Genomic DNA, 23,451 nt, shown 5'->3' with positions numbered 1-23,451 from the left:
GAGTCCAAAATTAGTTGTTGTTGTGGGGTTTAACGCCATTTTTTCAGCACAAGATAGGCTATACATGGCGGCCAGTATTAATGATGGAGGAAAAACCGGGGAAAACCCGGAAAGAACCACCGACTTACGAGACGCTACTGGCAAGCTTTCTCACATACCCACAACGGCCGAACCCGAGACTCGAACCCACGCAGACAGAGGTGAGATGGCAGTGACCCGTAACTGTGAGCATTAGTAGAAACAATTATATATAGCTAAAAGCGTTGGTCATAGACGTCAAAATAAATTTCACTATTAGAAATTGGCTTGAGCGGCACCTAGATACGATGTGATGACGTTCAACACAAAAAAAAAATATCCACGAAACGCATTCATTTAAAACTATTTTTCAGCAGAAAAAGTCACAATTTCCGTACACCGTCCCTTAAGGAAAATATCCATCAGACTTACGTGTAAATTATGCCATTGTATTGTCTATGCGACACCATGCTTATTTAAATAATCGTCGTGGTTTAAATTTGCAATAAAAACAAAATTTCCATGTTTTCTTAGAAACAAGAATTTTTTTAATAACTCATTTCAAAAGACAAAATGATATGCATCTATTCTTATTCGTTTGATACATTTGTTAATTCACATGCAATTTATATGAAATAAAAAACAATATTTGTGACAATTAAGAGAAGAATTAGTTCTAGATATTTTATAAACTTCTGTGGTGAAAGAGAAATCCAATTCATCGTCTCGCAAACAATCCACCCTTTCACATTTGAGAGAAAAAGGTGGCTAGATAAACCTTAACCGTTATTAAAATGACTAAGTGCAATTTCTTGTCTTGATCATTTATATTTGGTCTATCTACCAATCTATCTATCTATCTATCTATCTATTTATCTATCTATCTATCTATCTATCTATCTATCTATCTATCTATCTATCTATCTATCTATCTATCTATCTGTCTATCTATCTGTCTGTCTGTCTGTCTATCTATCTATCTATCTAATAATAATAATAATAATAATAATAATAATAATAATAAATGATATTACAGTTCCATTTTAAGCTGTGGAAACTTGGAAAATATCGATAAAGACATATTCCTGTACAATACGGAGCTTCAAAGCCTGTAAGTATCAACTGCATATCATAAATAAATGAGCAGGTAGTATGTATGTCTGTATGTATGTATGTATGTATGTATGTATGTATGTATGTATGTATGTATGTATGTATGTATGTATGTGTGTGTGTGTGTGTGTGTATGTATGTATGTATGTATGTATGTATGTATGTATGTGAGTGTATGTATGTATGTATGTATGTATGTATGCATGCATGCATGCATGCATGCATGCATGTATGTATGTATGTATGTATGTATGTATGTATGTATGTATGTATGTATGTATGTATGTGTGTGTGTGTGTATGTATGTATGTATGTATGTATGTATGTATGTATGTATGTATGTATGTGAGTGTATGTATGTATGTATGTATGTATGTATGTATGTATGTATGTATGCATGCATGCATGCATGCATGCATGCATGCATGTATGTATGTATGTATGTATGTATGTATGTATGTTAAGACAGCAAAGAAGTGAGAATATCTTTTTGAAGACTATACTACTGAAAGTTGACGCTTTTTAAATTATTAATTTTGAGTAGAAGTTAGAATTGTTTTAAAGAAAATCATTAAATCACCACGGTTACTTTTTCTGAAAGCTTAGTCAAGAGCAATTGAATAGATAATACAGTCGAATAAAGCAGTAAGATATCTCCAAATTGAACAGCAATGTACAGTAAAATCCAACAGTAAGATACAGTCGAATTAGACAGGAAGATACAGTCCAATTAGACATTAAGATACAGTCCAATTAGACAGGATGATACAGTGAAATTAGACAGGAAGACACAGTCAAATTAGACAGGAAGATACAGTCAAATTGGCAATAAGATACAGTGAAATTCAAAGTAAGATACATTCATATTAAACAAAAAGATACATTCATATTAAACAAAAAAATACATTCATATTAAACAAAAAGATACAGTCAAATTGAACACTAAGATGCAGTTAAATTGAGTAATACGATGTATTCAAATTGAACAGAGAGATACAGTCAAATTAAACAGTAATATACTGTCAAATTGATCAGTTGGATACAGTCAAACTGAAGAAAATTGCCTTCGAAATATTGTAGTCTAACGGAATCGAATATAATATCTATGTAATCAATACAGTAATGATCAAATGTCTGTGCTGTTATAGATGTTGGTTGGTTTTAAATGGCACATAAAACAAATGACGCTGATAAAGTGTAGACCTCTGTTTTGTTTATATAAATAGAATCAAGAAACGTTTCCATAAAGAATAAAGACATGATGTTTTGCACACTTAACAATTGAAGAAAATAAAACATCGCTTTTAAATAGAATTATTGTATTGTTTTAAAGTTCGACATTGCACTGAATTGAAATATTAACTTCCAGAGAAAACGCCACATATTTGTAATGCAGTTATTTGTACTGTAATCGAAATAACTGCGTCAACTTTAGATTGAGTCAAATACAAACTGAAACACGTTCGTACATATAATCAGCTAAAAAAAGGCAGGGCTGAGCAAATTTTTTTTTTAACCACTAGTTCAGGACAAGTGGTTTCAGAAAATTCACTAGTCCCACCTTTCCCTTCACTAGTCCCACCCTACTCTTCACTAGTCCCACCTTATTTTTCACTGGTCTCAAAATGGTAATCACTTACCGAGATTTGATGAGACGTATGTGCTTAATCCATAGAAAAGAACAAAAAAAACAAAAAAACAAAACAACGGTATACAACATATATATTTCTTAAAAGAATTTAATTTTTCAAAAACATTGGTTGTTATACATTTGGCTTCTTCAGGTTCATGTATATATGTTTTATCTGATGGATTTGAAAATATGTCCATGTATATGTATGCCACCTGCACCAGCACTAAGCTAGCAGTTGATAGCTGTGTCTGGGTTAAAGTCCTCAAGCTCTGGTCCATTTCCAGAAATGTTCATTAGCATTTGTAAACTCTTTTGGTTCAAGGAATTCCTTAAAGAAGTCTTGATTAAGTTCATTGAACTAAATCCTCGTTCCCACTCAGAAATAGCTACCGCACACTCAGTATCCGTCTTACGTTTTATCCATCCAGTTTCAAACAAATTTACCTTCGTCGAATCGCCGTTATTACCTTACTTAATAATTTAGCAAACTCATTTTATCCACAGAGTAACTATCAGCTTGCTTGACAACTACTTCTAAAGTGATCATAACATCAATTTTCTCTTTTAAATACGAACTGAAACAACTCATTAATTAGCGTAATTGTTTCGCTTCAAACACAATATCGCACGTGGAAGTTAATCATCTGTATAATCAATTTTAATTAAAGAATCATTACTGTCATTTAATCAGTTCATAAAGGAAACCAACACTGATGTCGGTAAAGTACCTTTCATTAATTTAATTACACTGACTCGCTGGATTAAAATCATAGTGAGCCGCTCGTTATGATCTAGAATGAGTAAACGTCATTGCAACAAAACCGCTTACAACACTGCTAATTGATCATACTGGCTTTCTTTTGTTTGACGTGTTTTGATTTGCCGATAATTTGGTCGCTTAGCCCAATATCCAGTCAAGCGGTAAAAGGATGTAAATGTATACACTAAGGGGGCATGATTGGCCAAATAAAGGCAGATATAGTGATTAAAGAAAGAAAATAAGGACTAGCCCGACTTTTTAAAACGCACTTGTCCCGGACTAGTGGCTTGGAAAATTTTACTTGTCCGACTTCAAAAATGACTAGTCCGGGACGTCGGGCTATGGGATTTGCTCAGCCCTGAAAAGGAAACAAATCTATGTTCAAATTCCAAATCAAAGAACTTGTTTAATATGTCCATAACTTATGTTTCAGCATTATCCAAGGGACAAAAATATCCCTTGTCCCGGATCTGTCCAGAACAAAGGTTTCTATCGTGTAAGTAAATTACAACAACAACAACAACAACAACAACAATGACACTAATAATAATAATAATAATAATAATAATAATACAAAGTCAACACTCTTTTATGATAGATCCCGCCTACAAGAATCTACACACCGATTACAAGGCACCCTCTCGAATAGTATAAATTTTGCCAATCTGACCACCTCATGTTTATATTGCCAGCTTTTTAGTGCAGGACGGCTGGTAGGAAGAAACATACGAGGATTGAGGGGATGGGACCACTGCAGCATCAAAAATAATAATAACAATAATAATAATAATAATAGTAACAATAAGAATAATAGAAATGGTGTGAGAAATCTATGACGTTGAAAAGATTCGATCTCAGGAAAAAGAAAAAAGGCCAGGCAAAACAAGGGCGCCTGCAGAAATGTTCCGCTTCGGTGGGTGGTGAAAACAAATTGTGGTCGGTCATTTAGTTTTACGGTTATAGACAAAAACGTCTATAGAGGTGAAATCGAGGGAGGGGTGGGGGCAGTGCCCCCCCCCCCTTCTTGCCCTAACGCGTTTGCGCCCATCAGGCAAAATAAAGTCTAGAGGCTGTTGATGCTACATATAATGCCACTTCTGTTACAACTACCAATTAATTATTATTATTATTATTATTATTATTATTATTATTATTATTTAAGACACTAAAGAGTTTGTTTACCCAGTAGCATGCAGCTCACTCAAGACAACTGTAAACAAAATATAATTAACACAATTATTTTGTGAAAATATACCTTTTCACCCGTCGAAACTCCAGTTGCCGTGACCTATTTTAACTGTATTAAAGAAAATCTTGTTTTGTTCCAGGAATCTTGCTGGCAACAACATCAAGATAACAACAAACAATTATCGTGGTTGGTTTTTCCCCAGTACTCTTTTCCACCTGTAAGTATATAAATATCTACATTGAAGGGCAAAATGCCTTGTTTCTCTACATAAGTCCCAGTTCTTTTACTTACACGAGATTTTGTACCTAAATCTGATGATATATGCATTTTTAATTATGACATTAATGTCATTGTACTGCATAAACATTTGTGTGTTAATCACAGTAAATACAATTCGACCTATGAAAATTGGAAAGTTAACAAATTCAGGGACCGTTCATGTACCACAACGACATGTTCGATGTGCAGTACAGACAAAAAATAGATTGATGTATCTTGCGTTTTAACACTCTAATGATCACAGATTTGTAATGGCAAAGAAATAAGATCCAGTGTTTCTCAGACAAAACTATTATAGTGAGGCGTAAGAACGACAACAAGGTCAAAATCTGGAGTATGTGACTTATAAGCAGGGTAATGGTTCAGGACGATCATGTAGATGCAGCCTCGAAGTCAATGTCACAAAATGTCTTCGACTTTTAGTATCTAACGGGAATTTAACATTATTAAACATTATACCGCCATTCCTTATGGGATTCTGGCGAGAAAAGGAAAACATATGTTATAAATGTACAGAGGGTTATCCTTTATAAACCCTCAATGAAAGTAAAAGACTGTCATAAAATTAAGATTCATACTAAACTTTCTACCTCTATTATTGGCAGCAAGTTGTATTTCAAACATGTTGAGTATTAAATCAGCCATTTTTCATTCATCACTTTATTAAAAATGCTATAAATTTGCCATCCACTGACTGATCTCGGTTTGGAATATATTGGTCATCCCACATTTTATAAACTGAAAAATATTGTGGCTGCTTGGTCAGAGCTATTTTCGATTTTACAAGTTCATTGGCATATACCTTCTTTTGCCAAAAACAAAACGAAAAACAAAGAAAATATGAATTTCACATGGAACGGCAAAATGGACACAAAAGGTAATTTGATATGGGAATGACACTCTGAACATAAATGGAAATTTAACAAAAGATAAAGCGTCTATGGTAAATTGCAGGTACAATGACTCGCAATCAAACATTTATTACTTGTAGCAAAATCATGTTGAGTTTAGGAAAAAATTATATTAAAAGTTATTTTATTAAGGTGTAGAAATATCAAAAGACTCTTATTTAATATTCCACATTTTTCTGTCGTTGTTGTCACGTATATATTTTAACTACAAAAAGTCATATGATATAGACAAACATAAAACACAGACTTGCTATAACTGAATAGGATCACTATGCTTTAAGAGAACCGGTTGGACCTGAAAAGATCTTTCCAAATGGCTCTTTGTAAATTTTGGACCACAGAGAGAGAGAGAGAGAGAGAGAGAGAGAGAGAGAGAGAGAGAGAGAGAGAGTAAACCAATGCACCAAAAGTAGTCAATATAATGTTTTCTAGATCAGTTGTATTGAGAAAACAAGTTCTACTAACTCAAACAGTAGTAAAGAGAAAGAGATGGTTGTGGAATTATTTTAACAATCCCAATCTTATAAATAAAATGCGTGTGTTTGTGTTTTTTATTATTAATATCTTGATACCTTATCTACACTTTAAAAACGAAATTGTTGAAAAAAAATCAAGACATAGACACATATTTCGTGGCATATCCTCGTATAAAAAATCACAATAAATATAAAAACACAATACAAAAGTACATTTTATCTTCTTCTATTAATGTTTTCATCTTTAGAAATTCTTTACTAGAATTAGTTCTTCCCCTGCCCTGTCTTCTTTTGATTCTGAGCATTCCATATTTTTCTCTTTTTCACTTACTTGGGACACTCTGTAAACCTATGTCCGTTTATTTTCTTGACATGATAACGTCTATGTTTGTTTATTACTCTCTTCTCGTTGGGATTTGGGTGTTCCAGATGTATAAGGACCTTCCCTTTACAGGTCACTGACGCCTCACCTCTGACCTCGTATGTTCTAGTCTCGGCTCAGCAAATGTAGGTACGTGAGCTACCTTGCCAGTAGCTTCCTGTGAGTAGGTGGATCTTCTCGGGGTTTTCCTGGGTTTTTACGTCACCAAATATACTTGCAACAACGTATAATCTATCAGGTGCTGACAAAAAGAGTCAAACCCAGAAACCAAACCTTTATTTTATTGTCAAGGAAGTTTTTCTTCTTTAACGTTGTGGACAGTCTGGAGCCTCGTTTTCTTTCTCCTGGCGGACACAGCAGGTATTTTCATATTTAACGTGAAAGGATAATGCCAGAGTTTCTCCAAATCTCTTGTTGGGCATATTTTGAATAACTCTTTGTTAACCTCTCACCAAAAGTGTCGTCTGTTGTGGTTCTTCTATCTTCACAGATTGAAACTTTATGGCTGTATTCTCTTGGGTGTGGTGGGGTGGGGCTCTATGATCAAAGAATTCGTGGCATGGTGAGTCTCAAAACGTGTTCGCAAAAGAGACATGTCATAAAACAATTCTGGTCTTAAAGCTTCTTCAATCATTGCATAGCGTTCAGGTAAACACCGACGCCCTTAATGTTGCTGCGTCAATGACATCTCAAATTTCATCGGCAAAAAAAGAATGATAACGAGAGACACGAAATATATTTGCACATTGTCTCCCTAATCACGCAACAATTTGACAATTATGAAGAAAAAGGTTCTTGAATGCACTTGCCGTAGTTAGGGATATGAATTTCAGTGTCCTGAGAACATTTAAAATAAAAACAAACTCTATAAGATGTTCCTGGTGTTCCTGGTTCTTTTTCTGTTCTTGTTGTCATTCAGTACTTCTTTGAGTTCGTTGTCATATCTTGGAATATAAAATTGATAATCCATCTCTGCGCTTGGTCACAAATAAAGGACATCGTTCCTCTCCTGCGCAGATTGAATGTTTTTTTTTTGTGTGTGTTATTGTTCGAACAAGCTGTGCAAAAGCATTCGTGTAGGTGTATCCTAGTATCACATTAATTTAAAACGTCTTACAAGAGATGGACAGGATAAACCGCTAAACCTAATCAAAACGAATGATGACTAAAAGCAGGTATGAACCAACGGTCCAATTCCTCGCGCAACAAACCAACCTTCGCAACATTATCCAATTAGAGATATGCATTTTGCATATTAAACATGGTGTAGAGTAGAACATGCATACCTTTGAGTTAGCATGAAATGTAATGCTAGAAATTGCCATAGGTTTATTCTTGTTGTTGTTGTTGTTGTAGGGTTTAACGCCATTTTTCAGCACACGATATGCTATACATGGAGGAAAACCCGGGAAAATCCCAGAAAGAACCACCGACCCACGAGAAGCTACTAGCAAGCTTTCTCACATAACCACACTGGCTGAATCCGAGACCAGATCCCATGCAGACAGAGGTGAGATGGCAGTGATCCGTAACGGAGAGCGCTTTAGACCACTCGGCCACTCCCCCCCCCCCCCGTTTAACCTTGTAACAGCAGCAAAAATCTCAATCTAAATATTTATATTGTCTACAATAAAACATGGATGAAATATGAAAGTATTAAAGGTCTCAACAGGGCCCCCCCCTGGTTGACATGTTCACTGAGAACTTATAATAGGTCAGGTTTTGTTCTGACAATAAATTAAGTTTAAAATCATGATAACAAATTTACCTGAATACTAATACCTTTGAGTTTAGAAGTTTAGAGAGCCATCATCTACGGTAGAATGGATCGACTACCCTGCTAACATGAAATTAAATCGTAATATTCTCCTTAAACTACTAGAAACATCATCTACGATTATATCATTATTTTAAAAACAGGACAGCATAGACTTCGCAGGACTAGTTCAGAAATTTTGAGATAACTATTTAATATGCGTTTGGAGTGGGGTGGGATTTCCTTTCCTAGCAGGAGATTTTATTTTTCTATCATGTCAAGATAATGATTTAGCAAAACTAATTTATAAGATGTAATTCATTATTTTCCCCACAAATATGAGGAAACTTATATTTTTCAATTTATTTGGGGGCCGGACATTATTTTTTCAAAACAGTACTAGTACACACAAGGTCCATCCTCCCGCCACCCCACCCCACCCCAATTTTTTATATTAGTAGTTTGTAAAATTCAGTAACAACCAGATTTCAATTTTGCCCTTTTCATAAACCAGTGCCTGTAGTATTGAACGCATTTAGCTCGATCATATAATCGTTTTTTTCTCTGCCTTTAACGTTTTCTAATGTGCTTACGCATCCAATGTAAATTTTCATTATGATAAAGTAATATTCTTGTGTGTTACACATTTCCTTACTGCATCCTTTATTATTTCCTTAAAATTACCAGTATTGACAAAGGTGTCCTTTGCAATAATTACACTGTTCCAATAAATAAACATACAAATTGAGATAATAAAATTATTATTCCCTTTGTCGTATAACTGGATTGCACATTGTTTGAATTTACGGAATATTAATTTAAACGAACACCGTCAGCGTGGGGAGGACCCAAAACATCAATAAAGTGGAAGACATCTTCATGAAACACTAAAATAAGTCAATCAGGGTGTCAGAACACTATACAACTTGGCGGGCTGCTTATTATCGGAATAAGATTACTTGACCTACAGAACAGTCAAAGTTTAGCATTTGGAAGGAGACGAATTTCATTAAAATCTCCAATCGATATTAAATAGTGCTTGGACTTGGAAATGTGTATGAACTTAATTACGTATGCCCGGAAACACAGTGCCACCGATACACGTTGAAGAAGCATAGCGAATGATACCAAATAAAAACATCGATTACTTGAATCATTCTTATATTTCTCTTGGAAAACCTTGTTTGTATGAATGCCGTCCCATAATTTCATCGCTGTACGTACTTGAATCACCAGATTAATATAACCTGTAAAAAGTCACCAGATCGGGATTGATTGCTGTATTGCAGCTGTCGCATTCTAATTGCGTTCTTGTTTATAAGTTCATGAAGGAAAACGTCATCGCTGGTTTCAAAATATGATACATTTAGCTGATACTGTCTGCAGCAGACTTCTGTATGTTAGCGACAACAAACATAAATATAGTTTTTGCGCTTTATTAATGAAAACATTTCACAATGTACAACAAGGTGTACATGGCACATTGTAGACAACATATATGTTGTCACCTCACGTAACTGAAGGACAAAATACAATATCGTCTTTCGCTGTCAAAAGGTTAAACTTTTTAATGGACTGTTTGATCTCTAGCAAGCACGTTCATAAAATGGTTATTTTACTTGTTATCGTTGATGAAGATGATCTATTTTTGTGCACATCTGGGCATTTATTTCTTTTCGAATTAGATTATTTCTCCACCACTATCACTGAATCTCATTCTGAAAGGAAAGCGTATTCGATTCTTTTGGGGATGAAACAAAAATTCCCGCTATTTAAGATGACCGCATATTCAAAAACCATTTCCAAGAAGAGTTATTTAGGGCATATGGTGACTAGGTACTGAGTAGTAAATCTACGTTATCTTTAATCAAAACAACTTTTGCCTTTGATTCGTAACATTGTTGAGGAACACTCGTTTTGCCTAATATGAACATAACGCTGAACATTTGTTAATTGTTTACAGGGCATTGATGCAAAACAAAATTCACTGGATTCCACCAGGATGGATCAACGGTTCAAACCTCAGGACAGTGTAAGTGTAAAATGATGTACACAAAATTATTGAGAAAAGATTTTAAATACCAGTGCCTGAATAGTTGCAAGTGTTTCTTGCTATACATCCTGCTTAGCTCCTGTCAAATTATTGTAAATGATAACGTTTCCAGTTTATGAAGGGTGATCAAAACATTGAAAACGAATGTCACATTAACTGAAATGGCACAATGGAAGGTTATGATGATTATTCTCACATAGTACAATATCTTAGCATAATATTCAAGACGTCATCATCATGACATCATGACGTTATATAATATGTGACGTTGAGCATCAATGATGTTACCAAAGACAGACATAGTGGGAAGAGAAAATAACACTGTTAAATGCGCAAAAGTTTCACCAAGGACTTCAATATCGACGAAAATTATTGAGGTCATGGAGCAATATTTGAAAGAAGTCGTACGAGTCACAGTTCGTGATGTAACTTTAGAACCTTACCACTTTGTAGATTAGGGAATACTAAATGAAGGAATTAGGAATTAGGCGTATTTGTGTCAGATACCTAGGATCTTCCTATCTGAATAAAGTTGAGTGAGGGCACAGATTATTAAAGAAATAATAAAGAAGTAAAACATAGAAGGATTTTTTTATATTAATAACAGGTCTTATCATCATCAAGATGATAATTTCCTTCCATCTTGTATCTTTATAGCCTTTTCATTAGGATTTATACTATTGTTGAAATTTGTATTAATGTTTTCCTACACAGAGCAAAAAGGTACTATAGTGTAAATGCATTCACGTTCGTCATGTGCGGTTCAAGACCGCATTGCTTGATCCGTTGGTAAGGTAATGTGAAGAATGCCCTTCAGGACACTGGCCTACTAATAATTCTTAATCTCCTAATACCAGAGAATACTACGGTCAGTGGATGGCACTTGCTTCAATAAACAATTATAATCTTTCTGGAGCTATTAGTAAAATGTGCATGGACTGGATGAACGTTGCTTTTGTTTGCTTCAAGAAAAGTACCACTTCATGTATTTAGAACTGAACAGCAAGCTATACATGAAATTAACACAGACACTCTGTCGCACCCATCCAACAGTCAACTTCTTTTTCCCACATCCACCCCTATTACACGGGATATATTGATTAGCTTCTAGGCTTAGTGTTCATCTCATAAATGTTGAGATGAAAGAAGTGCCTCTTAAGAACGTGATCTTTACATTCACTGTCATGTAAAGTTTTTATTACACGCTGGGTGACGAGATGAGAATAAGAAATTCAGCTCCTATATGCGCTCTCTGAGTGCCTATGTATAACTTCGTGCCAAAGAAGATCACACTTAGTCACAACATGGCTGACTAGGTCGGAGAAGTGCGTTCTTTGCAGGGAAGTATCATTTATGATTTCACCAACAAGACAGTATTACATGCTCCGTTTGATGTGTTTTTTGATCACCGGTCGTACGTAAAGATAACTGTGCTATTTTACAGCATATTTTAAAGCATATTTTAACATACGTTGTCATGTTCTTTGCAATGGTTTGCAAGCAATCATTTTATAATTACGATTTTCACCACACTTTACATTATGTTAAGTAGTTACTTGAATGGTATGTCAGGTGTATTTTTAAGAGTGTATGTTTCTTCCAAACAGCAATATTAATGATCTTTCGTATGCACATTTGCATGTCATTTCAGGTATGATATGTCCGGTGTATTTTTAAGAGTTTATGTAACAGACATTGATGCCATCCATGTGGCATATTTCTTCCCAGCAGCAATATTAATGATTTTACATATGAACATTTGCATGTCATTTCAGGAGTTTTGCCTACAATCAGCTTCCCCAGTTTAAAAACGCCCTTGGAGAGGAGCTGACCAACTTGAAATATTTGTGAGTGAACCGCTTCCAGGCGACCATTGCTATATAAAATAAGCACATTAAATTTATGGGGATTTCTTTTTGTTTATTTTTATTCAGGAACACCGGAATAACATTTGAATTCCAGATGAGAGTTCAAATACAATTAGTCCATGGGTGGAATTATTTATGTATAAATTGTTAGAGTATATAAGTTTCAAGCAGAATTGTTCGAAAAAAGAATACTTGGAACACGTTTAAATTTTCAACCGAAACCGTCTATTATACAATATTCATTCAGTAATACTATTGAAAAATATTGGCAAGGATGTAAAGAGTAAAAGTTCAGATTAGCTATAGTCACGTAAATATTCCATTTCAGCTATATACCGTTCAAATATTGATACTGAGTCTTTTACATACTTTTGGATTTGATATTCACTGATAACGACTTGTTTGTCTCGTCATTGGAGGTTGTAATGCTCCCGTAGAACGTCCTATGAAACATCGACTATATGACGGCTTTAAGCTCATGCTGTACGTCTGTGACAAACTGAATCACACGGAGTCTTCGTTATATGATACTTCGCAGCAAAACATCGATCTTGTAGCATGTGGCGTTAGAGGACACTATTGTAGCTATTCTAGCATTAATGAAAACTAACTTCGGGAATGACGAACACTCGATCATTCATATGTAATACCAAAGCTACCCCATTTTGCCTCTAACAGCCCGCTTTCAACGCCACATAGATTCATGTTGTCTCTGAGGATATCTCCCTCCTGTGAAAGATATTTATTTCGGGGATAGTGATATGTTTATATGGGAAAAAGTATAATTCTGTTAAATTTTCAGTTGTATGTCTACCTGATAGTCAATCATAGAAACGAGTGCTGCCATCCTTTGGAAGGAAATTCATTTCCGGCCTGAAGAAGCATAAAACCAATACAATTATAATAACACTACAGCAGATCAGACTGTAATAGCTGAATTCGCACTTAAACGAACGAGGATGCATTAGTCGTTTTTCCATGGATAATTATACATGTAGCAGCAGGGAGGGTGAAAAGACCAATTTCGGAACAAGACATCTTTGAAAATGAAGCTTCCTAAGAAAAATAAAAATAACAGGTCAATAACACCAAACCGAAACCTCTAACCAACCGAAATTTTCTCTAATTGGGTTAACTCATTTTGTTACATTTTTTGTCGCTTGTGTTTTCAAATTTGTATGCATGTTCGTTTACCCACCCGGACAGTCATTATTGACTGTCACCCTCCCTGCTGCTGTTTATTGACCAAACATTTCATCAAGACCTACACGATATCGCGACCGAGGATCATGTAAATTTAACTTGATAAATCCGTGTGTGGTAGCTTGCGCACATGAAAAGAAGTTTTTGAACTTAATCATATCAATATCCCCTGAACACCACGTCTGATAAATATTTCACAGAGTATGTGTATCGACTCCATTAAACACAGATAAAATATTACAGTTCTCTCTGATCGCATTAGGTATTTGTGTATATCGCTGAGTATCATAAATCACGTCTGTGTTTTTGTGTCTACTTCGAGAAAATATCCAAGCTGGATTTGATTGTTTGTCCAGCATTACATCATCGTATAATACGAGATTATTTTTAATAAATCCATCGAGGTCATCTGCAGATGGGGCTTCATCAATATCAGTGATAAAAACAATAATACCATTGCCGTACTCGTCCAAGAATTTGGCATTTTCATTAAAACTTTTAAACATATCGTAGCATCGCTGATCATTTACGGATGGTGCCACTAAATATAACTTATCCCACCTGAGCCATCTCATTATCAGATTAAGCAGCTATTGCGTCTTGCCAGACACAGATGGACCTATGATAATTACTCTGATAGAATTTGGTAGCGCCGGATGATGTCTGACTGGCTCTTGTTTTCGTGTCGCTGAAAAGTTAGTGACATCCATGTTGTAGAAATATAATAAACAATATGGATTTATATTGTGTTTGATGCAGAGCACTCATCCACACATGTGGATTAACAACAATAATAACAAAAAATAAAAAGTGTGCGCTTACAGGCAAGTGTGTGAAATGTGGTACAAAAAATACAAATTTATCTCCCTTGACAAGTCAAGGAAAATAGGTGGTGATACCGCTGCTTCTTTAGGCAAATTACCAGGAGCTCCATGGGCTAAATACCCAGAAGAAAAACATCTTCCTGGATATAATTATTGTTGCCCTGGAACCCGACCTGATATCCTGATATCCGACTTGACGATCGAGATCAACCAAAAGACCTGGAGAGTATCCAATAAATGCGATTGATCAAGCATGCCACATTCATGATGTAGGGTATAAAAATAAGGATTTACAACAACGACATATTGCAGATGTCAAGATGATTTACTCGTTAAATTCCATAAAAAAATAAATCTCTCAGATAAAAGCTTGCTAGCTTCCTAGTAAAATCAGCGATGAAAGGAAAACTAGTATTAGGGACCGGTAATTAAAAAACTGATTATTATTATAATGGAATCGATTTATTATAGCACTAAAGAATATTGGAGGGGTACAGCAGCGAGTAGTAAACTCACTGATGCAGCAAATGTCATACGTTCTGTTGCTGCAGATTGTTTAGCACGAACGGCAATATGACAAATATAACTACCAACACCTAAAAAAAATTTAGTACGCACATTTTGATGTCAGCGCTCCCAGTGAAGTTCATCAGGCAGATATTTTGTTCTTGCCACATGATACTATTAAAACACGTAGACGTCAATCACGCACATACAAACACGTTAACTATCGCTGATGTTGCAAGTAGATATAAAGAAGCAGAACCACTATCAACTAAAACAGCAAGTGAAGTTGCATCTGCTTTTGAACAAAATTAATCAACGAGGACCCGGACCACAAGGTGGTCTACGATGGCCACAGTTGTTACAGACTGATCATGGCAAGGACTGTCCTGGTGCAGTATCATCTTGTATGAAAAAAAACATAACGTTAAAATCAGACGAGGGCACATCACAACTCATCGCGATCAGGCAATCGTTGAACGATTTAATCGAGCGGTTATTTGGATATCAATATGCAAAGGAAATACCCACCGACCTCAGGTCCGGGGATAAGAGATCTCGTGAATGGGTTGCAAGACCACCAAGTGTAATAATTACGTTAAATAATGAAATTACTCTTGCAATTTCTATGAAACCGACCATTGCAATCATAAAAAACGTATACCAATACAACGACATGACTCCTTCTCAGAACAACCAGTACTAGGTAATGTGACTGTAAGATATTTATATGAACCTGGTGTACTTGAAAGGTGGAAAAAAAGAGCAACTGGTCTTTTTGGAGTGTGAACACAGATATAATTTCCAGTGTGGTTAGATCCACGGGAAGACCTGCAATCTACAGATTTGATTCAACGTCTCCTCAGCATGGATTTGTACGTGAACAATTACAAGTCATTCCTGAAGACACAAAATTACCACCGCGTTCACATTTGTGAACTAGCGCCTCAACGTCGATTATATTCAAGACAGGTCAGCATCACATTTTTGCGTGTGGGACCAAGACTACTATCAATTCTGTCTACGGCAAACTGTCTTGGATTATTATTTGAATATTGCCACAACATCATTGTGTTACAACTCGCACAATGATCATTCTGGTGTTGTTTCAGCGTCATGATAAACGGAGCTTCGAGATCAAAGTTGCACATATTGTTTTTGGGTCACATTGTTTATAACTAATTTTTTTCTTACTACATCATCGTTAATTTTCTGAGTTTGATTATTATTTTATGTGATGTCTATGTTAACCCTCCACAGCTGAGATATTCTTCTAATTCGAGACACTGCGAGATAAATTAAATTTGACCATTCAATACGATCATCAACAATCCAAAAATTAGTATCCGAAATAGTTAATCCTTCTGACGAATGAATCGTTATAGCTAATCCTAGCGTCGATGGAGTTTTGTCCATTGTTAACACACTCTCAGCAACACTCACAGGAACTAAAACAATATCATTTATCATAAGATTTTATTTACTACCGCAGCCTGGCATTTCAAAGTCGATGTTTTGCCGTCGAGTATCTGTTGGTCGATAACACAATGGTACAAGTAGATTTGATTTTTTTTATGTAACAAAAATAATTGTTGCTGAAATGTATCACGAACTACATTTTTACTTGCAACTGTCAAATCATCTGGTCTCTACAGATTCCAAAAGTCATTCACAGGAGTTTCTGAAATTATCTCACGCATTATTTTACACTGAATTATATTTGGTTGTAGTCTGATTAATTTCTTAAGCTCTCTTAATTTTGGATCAAGCGATCTACGATCAACATTCATTTCTTCATAATGATCAGCAAATGTTTGTAACCATTCATGCGGAGACAATCCAACAAAAGGTGGCGGTTGACCATGATCGCCACACATTATCACAGCAGTATGTGTTTCAACATTCAGTCAAGATGTATTTTCAGTGTCTCTAGCGACACTGTACATATTTCATCCCAGAAAATAATCTTTGGAATACATTTTTCACCCATTCGTTCAGGAGTCCCTGTATATCCCTTCCATCGGAGGAAGCTGTGATAATTATGAGTATAACTCCACAATTATATCAAGTCCACGCAATAACTAGATCACACGTGTTGTTCTACAAGAACCTCCTGGTCCAGTAAGATAAACAATCTTATGTCTGGTCACAGCATCATATACCGATGGTGCAGATGACAGTTCTGATATTTGATTATTATTGTAATAAATATTCTTAATTTCAACGTCGGCAGATTCAGAAAAACTAAGTATCTTTTCTTGTTTTATTCTTCATTCGTCCCATGGTGCATCAGCGCATATATTTAATTGTTCTAGCAATCCTGTATTTTTTATTGATATAAAATGAATCTGCGGCGACTCTAAACGTGGTATCGGGAAATCTGTTTATCATCGATAATAAATTTATCGAAACGTACGCGAGCACTGAAGATCTTAAATGAGTAAACAAGGGTGACTCGCCATCAGCGTAACTCACAATCGTACCTAATTTAGTTCTGTCTGATAAATTAACATTACTTCGACTTATGTGTTTCTCTTCGTTGTATCAGTAATTATAAAATCGAGTTCAGCATCATCTATAGTTAATCTTGTACAATGTCGTATAAGATCATATGATCCTCTTTGTATAATAAATTGTTCAATTATTTTTCTGCCAAGATCTTTTGCGATTTTTTCTTCACGTCGTAGATCTGTTAGTTTATTTCCACGCGTTGCATTTGTAAAATTTTCATTACTCGTTCGGCTACACAGTTTATTTTCGAAAATTTAATTGGTTTGGGACCATAAACGTTAGCTTTATCATTTCTAGGATATATTGCGTAAATAACTGCAGTCAAAGGATACGCTCGTTCATAATACACTTTTTCAATACCAGTCAACATTCCTGGTTTGGAATTTTTATTTAAAGTAACAATATTTCCAGTGTGAAGACGGACAGGGTCATGTTTTTCAAGGAAAATGCAAGTATCGTCTTCCGCGGTATCTAACGCGATAATAAATTTTACTCTGAAAAATATCTTTGATTGTCGAAATAATTAATAATCGTCGCCGCTCGTTGGTCAATCATTGTAGCATCGACAGCACCTTCGGTGTTGCGCATGACTCTGAATGTTGACCACACACGGTATGCACCATCACTGCGAAATTCTTTCCTGGCGCCATGAATACTTTTAATGAGTTTTCGTCAGATTAACCAGAGCTCGCCTCTGCAAGTCATAGGTTCTTCTGTCAAGATTGAATCTAACTTTAGAAGGGTTGATAATCTCTCAAATTCCTCCATATTATTATTAAAGCAAAATTATCGGTTGAATGACGCCATAGTTACGTGGTAAAATACTACATTTTGCACCGCTCAACACTAACAGCCTATACACACCAATGACTTTTAATCAGATTAATTTTTTAACCATATCAGTAATTACACTGATAACATCTTCTAGGTTTTCTAATGTCATCGATATTACTCTGCGCTATCGTGATTATATCTGAAAATGATTTAGGATCTCTGATAACACCTAATCGTTGATTAATCGTTTCAATATCTGACATAGCTGTTTTAATATCGTCGAGTTTTGTGTTAATTTCAGAGGGTTTTACATCAACAAATAACGGACTTCCAAAGAAATCATCTGTGAATTTAATGAGTTTTTGAAAATTTTTACGAAGATTTGAAAACATATTTACATGAACGTCATACTCAGATCGCAGCGTGGTTCATTTGGTATCTACTGTAGTATAGCTATTATTTACATATTTTTTGTTAATACATCTTCATCGGAAGTTGGGTCTCTTGAAACAACCATTTTATTTCCATTCATGTTGAGTTCACCTGTCATTGTATCAACGGTGGGTCGTAAACGATTAGCAATACTTTCTACGATGTCAGTTTTGATTGTTGCGATAGGTATATTTGAGTCTCTGTTTCTACCGCCGTCAGTGAATACTGGAATGTTATCCGTGGTAGCACCGAGAACTCTACGAACTATGTCCAGCCACTTAATGTTACTCGTCATTAAAACACTGTATTTGTGCTGAAAAATAACAACTTCCTCCCGGTCAACTCCAGACAGGTTCATAAGATCAGCAAGATCATCTCAAGTCGTGTAATTTGACAAATCATCATCATCTTTTTGTCTTGTCTTTGATAGAAGATCTTCCATAAATATCAACCATTATATGATTAGTAATAATTTAAAACAGGACTATTGTACGCATGTACGACCTTATGAGCTACATCGGATGATTTTGACAGATCGTCGAGTACAGAAATGACTTCACGGCCACATATTGACGGATCAGTTATTGTCTGTGTTGGTAATGTTGAATACCAGACATGAATGTTTTGAAGATGAATGCTTTGTACTCTGTAGACATATTTTAAAAATTCTATTGGTGGCTCTAGTCCATACGAATTGAAATAAACAATTCTACGAGGATCAATCGCGTATGCAACCCAATGAGTACCTTTTCCAGAACTTCCATCGAAATTAAGGATACCGGTTTCAACATTGTTTGGTTGGTTTGGTAATTGATCACGCATAAAAATCATCTCTGAACTTTTTCATGTTTAATTTTTTTAGCGGCATCAATTAAATCAAAATTGGACATGGGAAGCATCAACGAAGTATCCCGGGGATTCTTAGGCCTTTTCCATATCACGAGTTCCTGGCAGTCTTAGACCTTTTCCTTTTTTGGACGTTTTTATTCCGTGACCAGATCCTTTCTTTAATGCCATCCCAGCAGCAGTTTCAACAGCACCAGGTGCATCTGTTTCTTCAACAGCTGAGGGTTCAGCGGCTATTAACGCTGATATAGCTGCAAGAAGTGGAAATATACCACCTGCCTTGACGGCGTCTTTAATGTCACACCCAGAAAGATTGAGTCGTAAATAGGTCGTTGATCGTTTGGCTTCTTTGAAGTGCCTGAGTTGACGTTCTGACAATGATAGTTTTTTTCGTACCAGAGTCGCGTTGTTCTTTCTTAGTGATATTTTTATTCCACAATTCCTTTTTGATACTGATTGTAGCTTTTTAATCTGACCAGGAGTCAGAGTAACACTAAAATGATTTTATGATATTATAATATCATGAAAGATTTAATTACATGTTATTTGTTTTCTACTGGGGCATCAACAACTCTCATTCGACAACCAGCACCTTCAAGTAGCATTGTTTTATCTGAGAGTATAAAAGCAATTGCTCTATAACCATCAGCGGGCAGTCAAGCTACATGAGCTCGGAAGTCTTTATGAACGACTGATTGTCTGAACAAATCCAAATGTTTCAGTGAAAAGTAAGAGATTGGATATAATGTTGTGAAATCCCGCTGTGATATCTGCAAACCAGAATCAACATTCTAATAACGCCCCATAAATGACATCAACGGATGATAAACAAGTGCAACACGATTATTCTCAAAATTCAGCAATACTTTTCAGAAGATTCTTGATGTCCATTTATCCTCAAAGAAATTTCACTACCTCCAAGCGTATCAAACACCACTGAATTTCGTTCCTGCGATTCCTTTCTTGTATTTTCCTCAAGTGCGATAAATATATATGGTGGTGCTGACACCACCTGCTGTGATGCTATCTGCCATATGAATAAAGAAGCAGCTTTACTTGGAATACTGTCAGTGGTCATCGTCAACCATGATAATGTTGATTTACCACCTTGATCCATAAAAGAGAGTAACCCTTGTTCTTCGGCAAGTGATGGAGTCATAAACGGCATCCAAAACGACAGTTTTGTTAGTGTTAGTTTATCAACACCAACAGCAGCATCGCGCCATATTGCGTCATTGTCAGTGGCTTTTCTGACAAGTACCACGGTGTGTTTCGCGCCAAATATAACCTTTCTAACATTTCTACATAATCCAAATATATACGATAGTGGAATCAGACATGATAACTCTTCATCTCCGTTCAACATTTTTCAACGCGATGCGAATCCCAAGTTGAAGTTTTCATTCATTGATGGAACTTCAGTTCCAGCTGCATTTAGTGTTACGTTTCTGTGTTCTGGATGATCAGCTGTGTCCTTTGCAAACATCATTGATGGACCAGGTGATCTCGAGTAATCATCGCTGTATCTTGCAAGGCCAAGTATCGTAGTGGCAACGTCGACGTTTTCCAGGCATGACTCAATATTCCTTCCGTCGATGATATATGTGGCACTGTTAAATAACGCCATGACGCCATTAATAACAAAACCAATTGGATGACCAATTGCGTATGCTATATTATCTATTCTCAAAAGCCAACCTTCGATCTCAATGAATGCCTCAGCGAGTAAGAAATATTTACTTGTATCCTGATTTTGCAACTCTATTCTTACTCGTGCGTTAGGTACACGTGAGTCATAATAATAATATTGATAATCACGCACTGTTTCAACCTTAAGAACTGGTGCATCCATGTCAAATGCTGGATCAGATACACGCTTGAACATTTTATTACATTTGTTATCGTCTAAGAAGAAGACCACTTCCTGCTATCAGACTAGCATTTATATTTTTTTCTTTTTCTAACAGGGGTACACCAGCCAACTCTGCTATTTTTTTGGTTTGCTGCTTGATTTTTTATTTACTGAGCTTTTAAGCACAACTACAGTGCTGGGTAATATTACTGGTTGTGCTTTTCGTCGTATTAATCGTGCTAGTCTATCCTTGATTGCTGAGAATACTTTGCTGGCAACATCACCAACAGCACCAATAGCTTTATCAGAAACAACGTCAATAGCTTTAATTGGTAATTGTTTTGCAAGCGGTATTGCTTTTGGGGCTATGGTTCTATACAGACCCTGAACAACATCACCGAGTCCATCACCGTAGATCGCTTTACATGTAGATGATCGCGAATGCATCACTCTGACCATGATCGGTCTGTGTTGGACACTGTATATGATCATCTTATTTTATTGTCACTGATCTAATTAAATACCCTTAATCACTGTGGTAATCATCAACGATTTCATCGATGACAGTCCGATAAACATTAATGTACATTATACCGCCTGTAAATGATCTTTGACAAATAGCAGCTGTTTCATTAATGATTTCTGGGGAATTATTGCCGGCTCGGTTTCCGCCAATCATAATTTCTAGTCGTTCAACATCAGCAAGGACGTTTATGGTTACGGAGTAATAAGACCACTTCCTCGAGTAACAACACCACTTGCCGTTGCTTCTTCTGCTTCCTTTTTACTTGGTGAACGTAATTCCCTCCTTCATCTAATTTCTTCAAATTCCAAATCGTCTTCTTCTTCTCTTTGTTTCCTTGCACGTTCAGCCTCTTTAAATTTCGGCTTCATTTCTTTTCGTTACCTTTCTGCTTTTGCTTTTACAAGTTGCTGCTCAGTTTCATAGTATCTTTGTCTTCTTTCCTGTATTGCTTGTCTAATATGTTCATCTACTCCCTGATTAAAAATGTTAAACTGATTAGCATCTCTTTCAGATCTAATCTGCGGAGTATTATTAGCGATGCGATATACATCCCTAATGCAATCGTCAGCTTTTAGAGTTTTAACATATTCGTGGTTTACATATTTATCTCTATCACGATATCCAAACGTGGCAATATTAATTATTTGGTCCAGGTCAGAGATATCGGCAATACCTTCGGGCATAAATTTATCTGTAATGCTAATTCTAACTCTTGGCAGAGGTTGTGGTTGAGGAGATTGCTAGGGTAGTGGTTGTGCTACGTACACACTACAGCAGCAGGGAGGGTGGCGACCTACAATGAGTGTCCGGGTGGGTAAACGACCATGCATACAAATCTGAAAACACAAGCGACAAAAATAAAGTAACAAAATGAGCTAACCCAATTAGAGAAAATCTCGGTTGGTTAGAGCCTTCATTTTGTTATTATTGACCTTGTATTTTTAGTTTCGTAGGAAGCTTTATTTTCAAAGAAGACTTACTCCAAAATTGGTCTGTTCACCCTCCCTGCTGCTAATGAATCACACTTGAGACGTATATTTCATACAATCTACCATATGTTGAAAGCTTTATACCAAATTTACACCAAAATGTTTTACTTTTGCTCACCTGATTATCGAAGAAAGTCCACTGATAGGTTATTCTAATATATAATAGTTAATACATTATTTTAATCGAAAGCATATTTTAGGACGAGGGTCGGCATGACCCACCGTTCATTGTATATACATGGTATCTTTCTTTGCAATGACACAGGGGCCTGGAGTATAACCAAATCCGGAAGATTTCAAAGTCAAGCCTATCACAACTGTCGTCTGCACCAAGTTTTGTACATTTGTGAGCAGATTACATCTGTGTAACAATAATTCACAGCCTACAGTTTTCAGGTAAATATAATTTAATTCTGAAATCCTTCAGCAATTAATGAGAAAAGATAAGAAGGCATGTATTTAATATTGTGTGTGATCTTGTGACGTGCTTTTACATTTACTCGTAACGCTTTAAAAACAAGAGAAACTGTTCCATCACAACGCGATGAAAAT

The 23,451-nt window shown here is 35.8% G+C and overlaps 1 protein-coding gene across 1 annotated transcript in view; it reads left to right on the top strand.

Annotated features, from left to right (window-relative positions):
• The window catches only part of LOC149796948 (uncharacterized), a 62,099-nt gene that overhangs the window by 14,954 nt on the left and 23,694 nt on the right, over positions 1-23,451 (top strand). Inside the window, exons 7-12 of the mRNA XM_089960668.1 lie at positions 1,055-1,129; positions 3,958-4,020; positions 4,853-4,930; positions 10,481-10,549; positions 12,346-12,417; positions 23,165-23,245. Of these exons, the coding sequence (XP_089816794.1) occupies positions 1,055-1,129; positions 3,958-4,020; positions 4,853-4,930; positions 10,481-10,549; positions 12,346-12,417; positions 23,165-23,245 (438 nt within the window). The remainder of the gene's footprint in view (positions 1-1,054; positions 1,130-3,957; positions 4,021-4,852; positions 4,931-10,480; positions 10,550-12,345; positions 12,418-23,164; positions 23,246-23,451) is intronic.

Source organism: Sinohyriopsis cumingii, chromosome 6, assembly GCF_028554795.1.
Source record: "Sinohyriopsis cumingii isolate HCF-2022 chromosome 6, ASM2855479v2, whole genome shotgun sequence".
NCBI classification, from domain to species: Eukaryota; Metazoa; Mollusca; class Bivalvia; order Unionida; family Unionidae; genus Sinohyriopsis; species Sinohyriopsis cumingii.
Note: the sequence above shows the minus strand (reverse complement) of the source record. Positions and strands in the feature narration are given on the sequence as shown.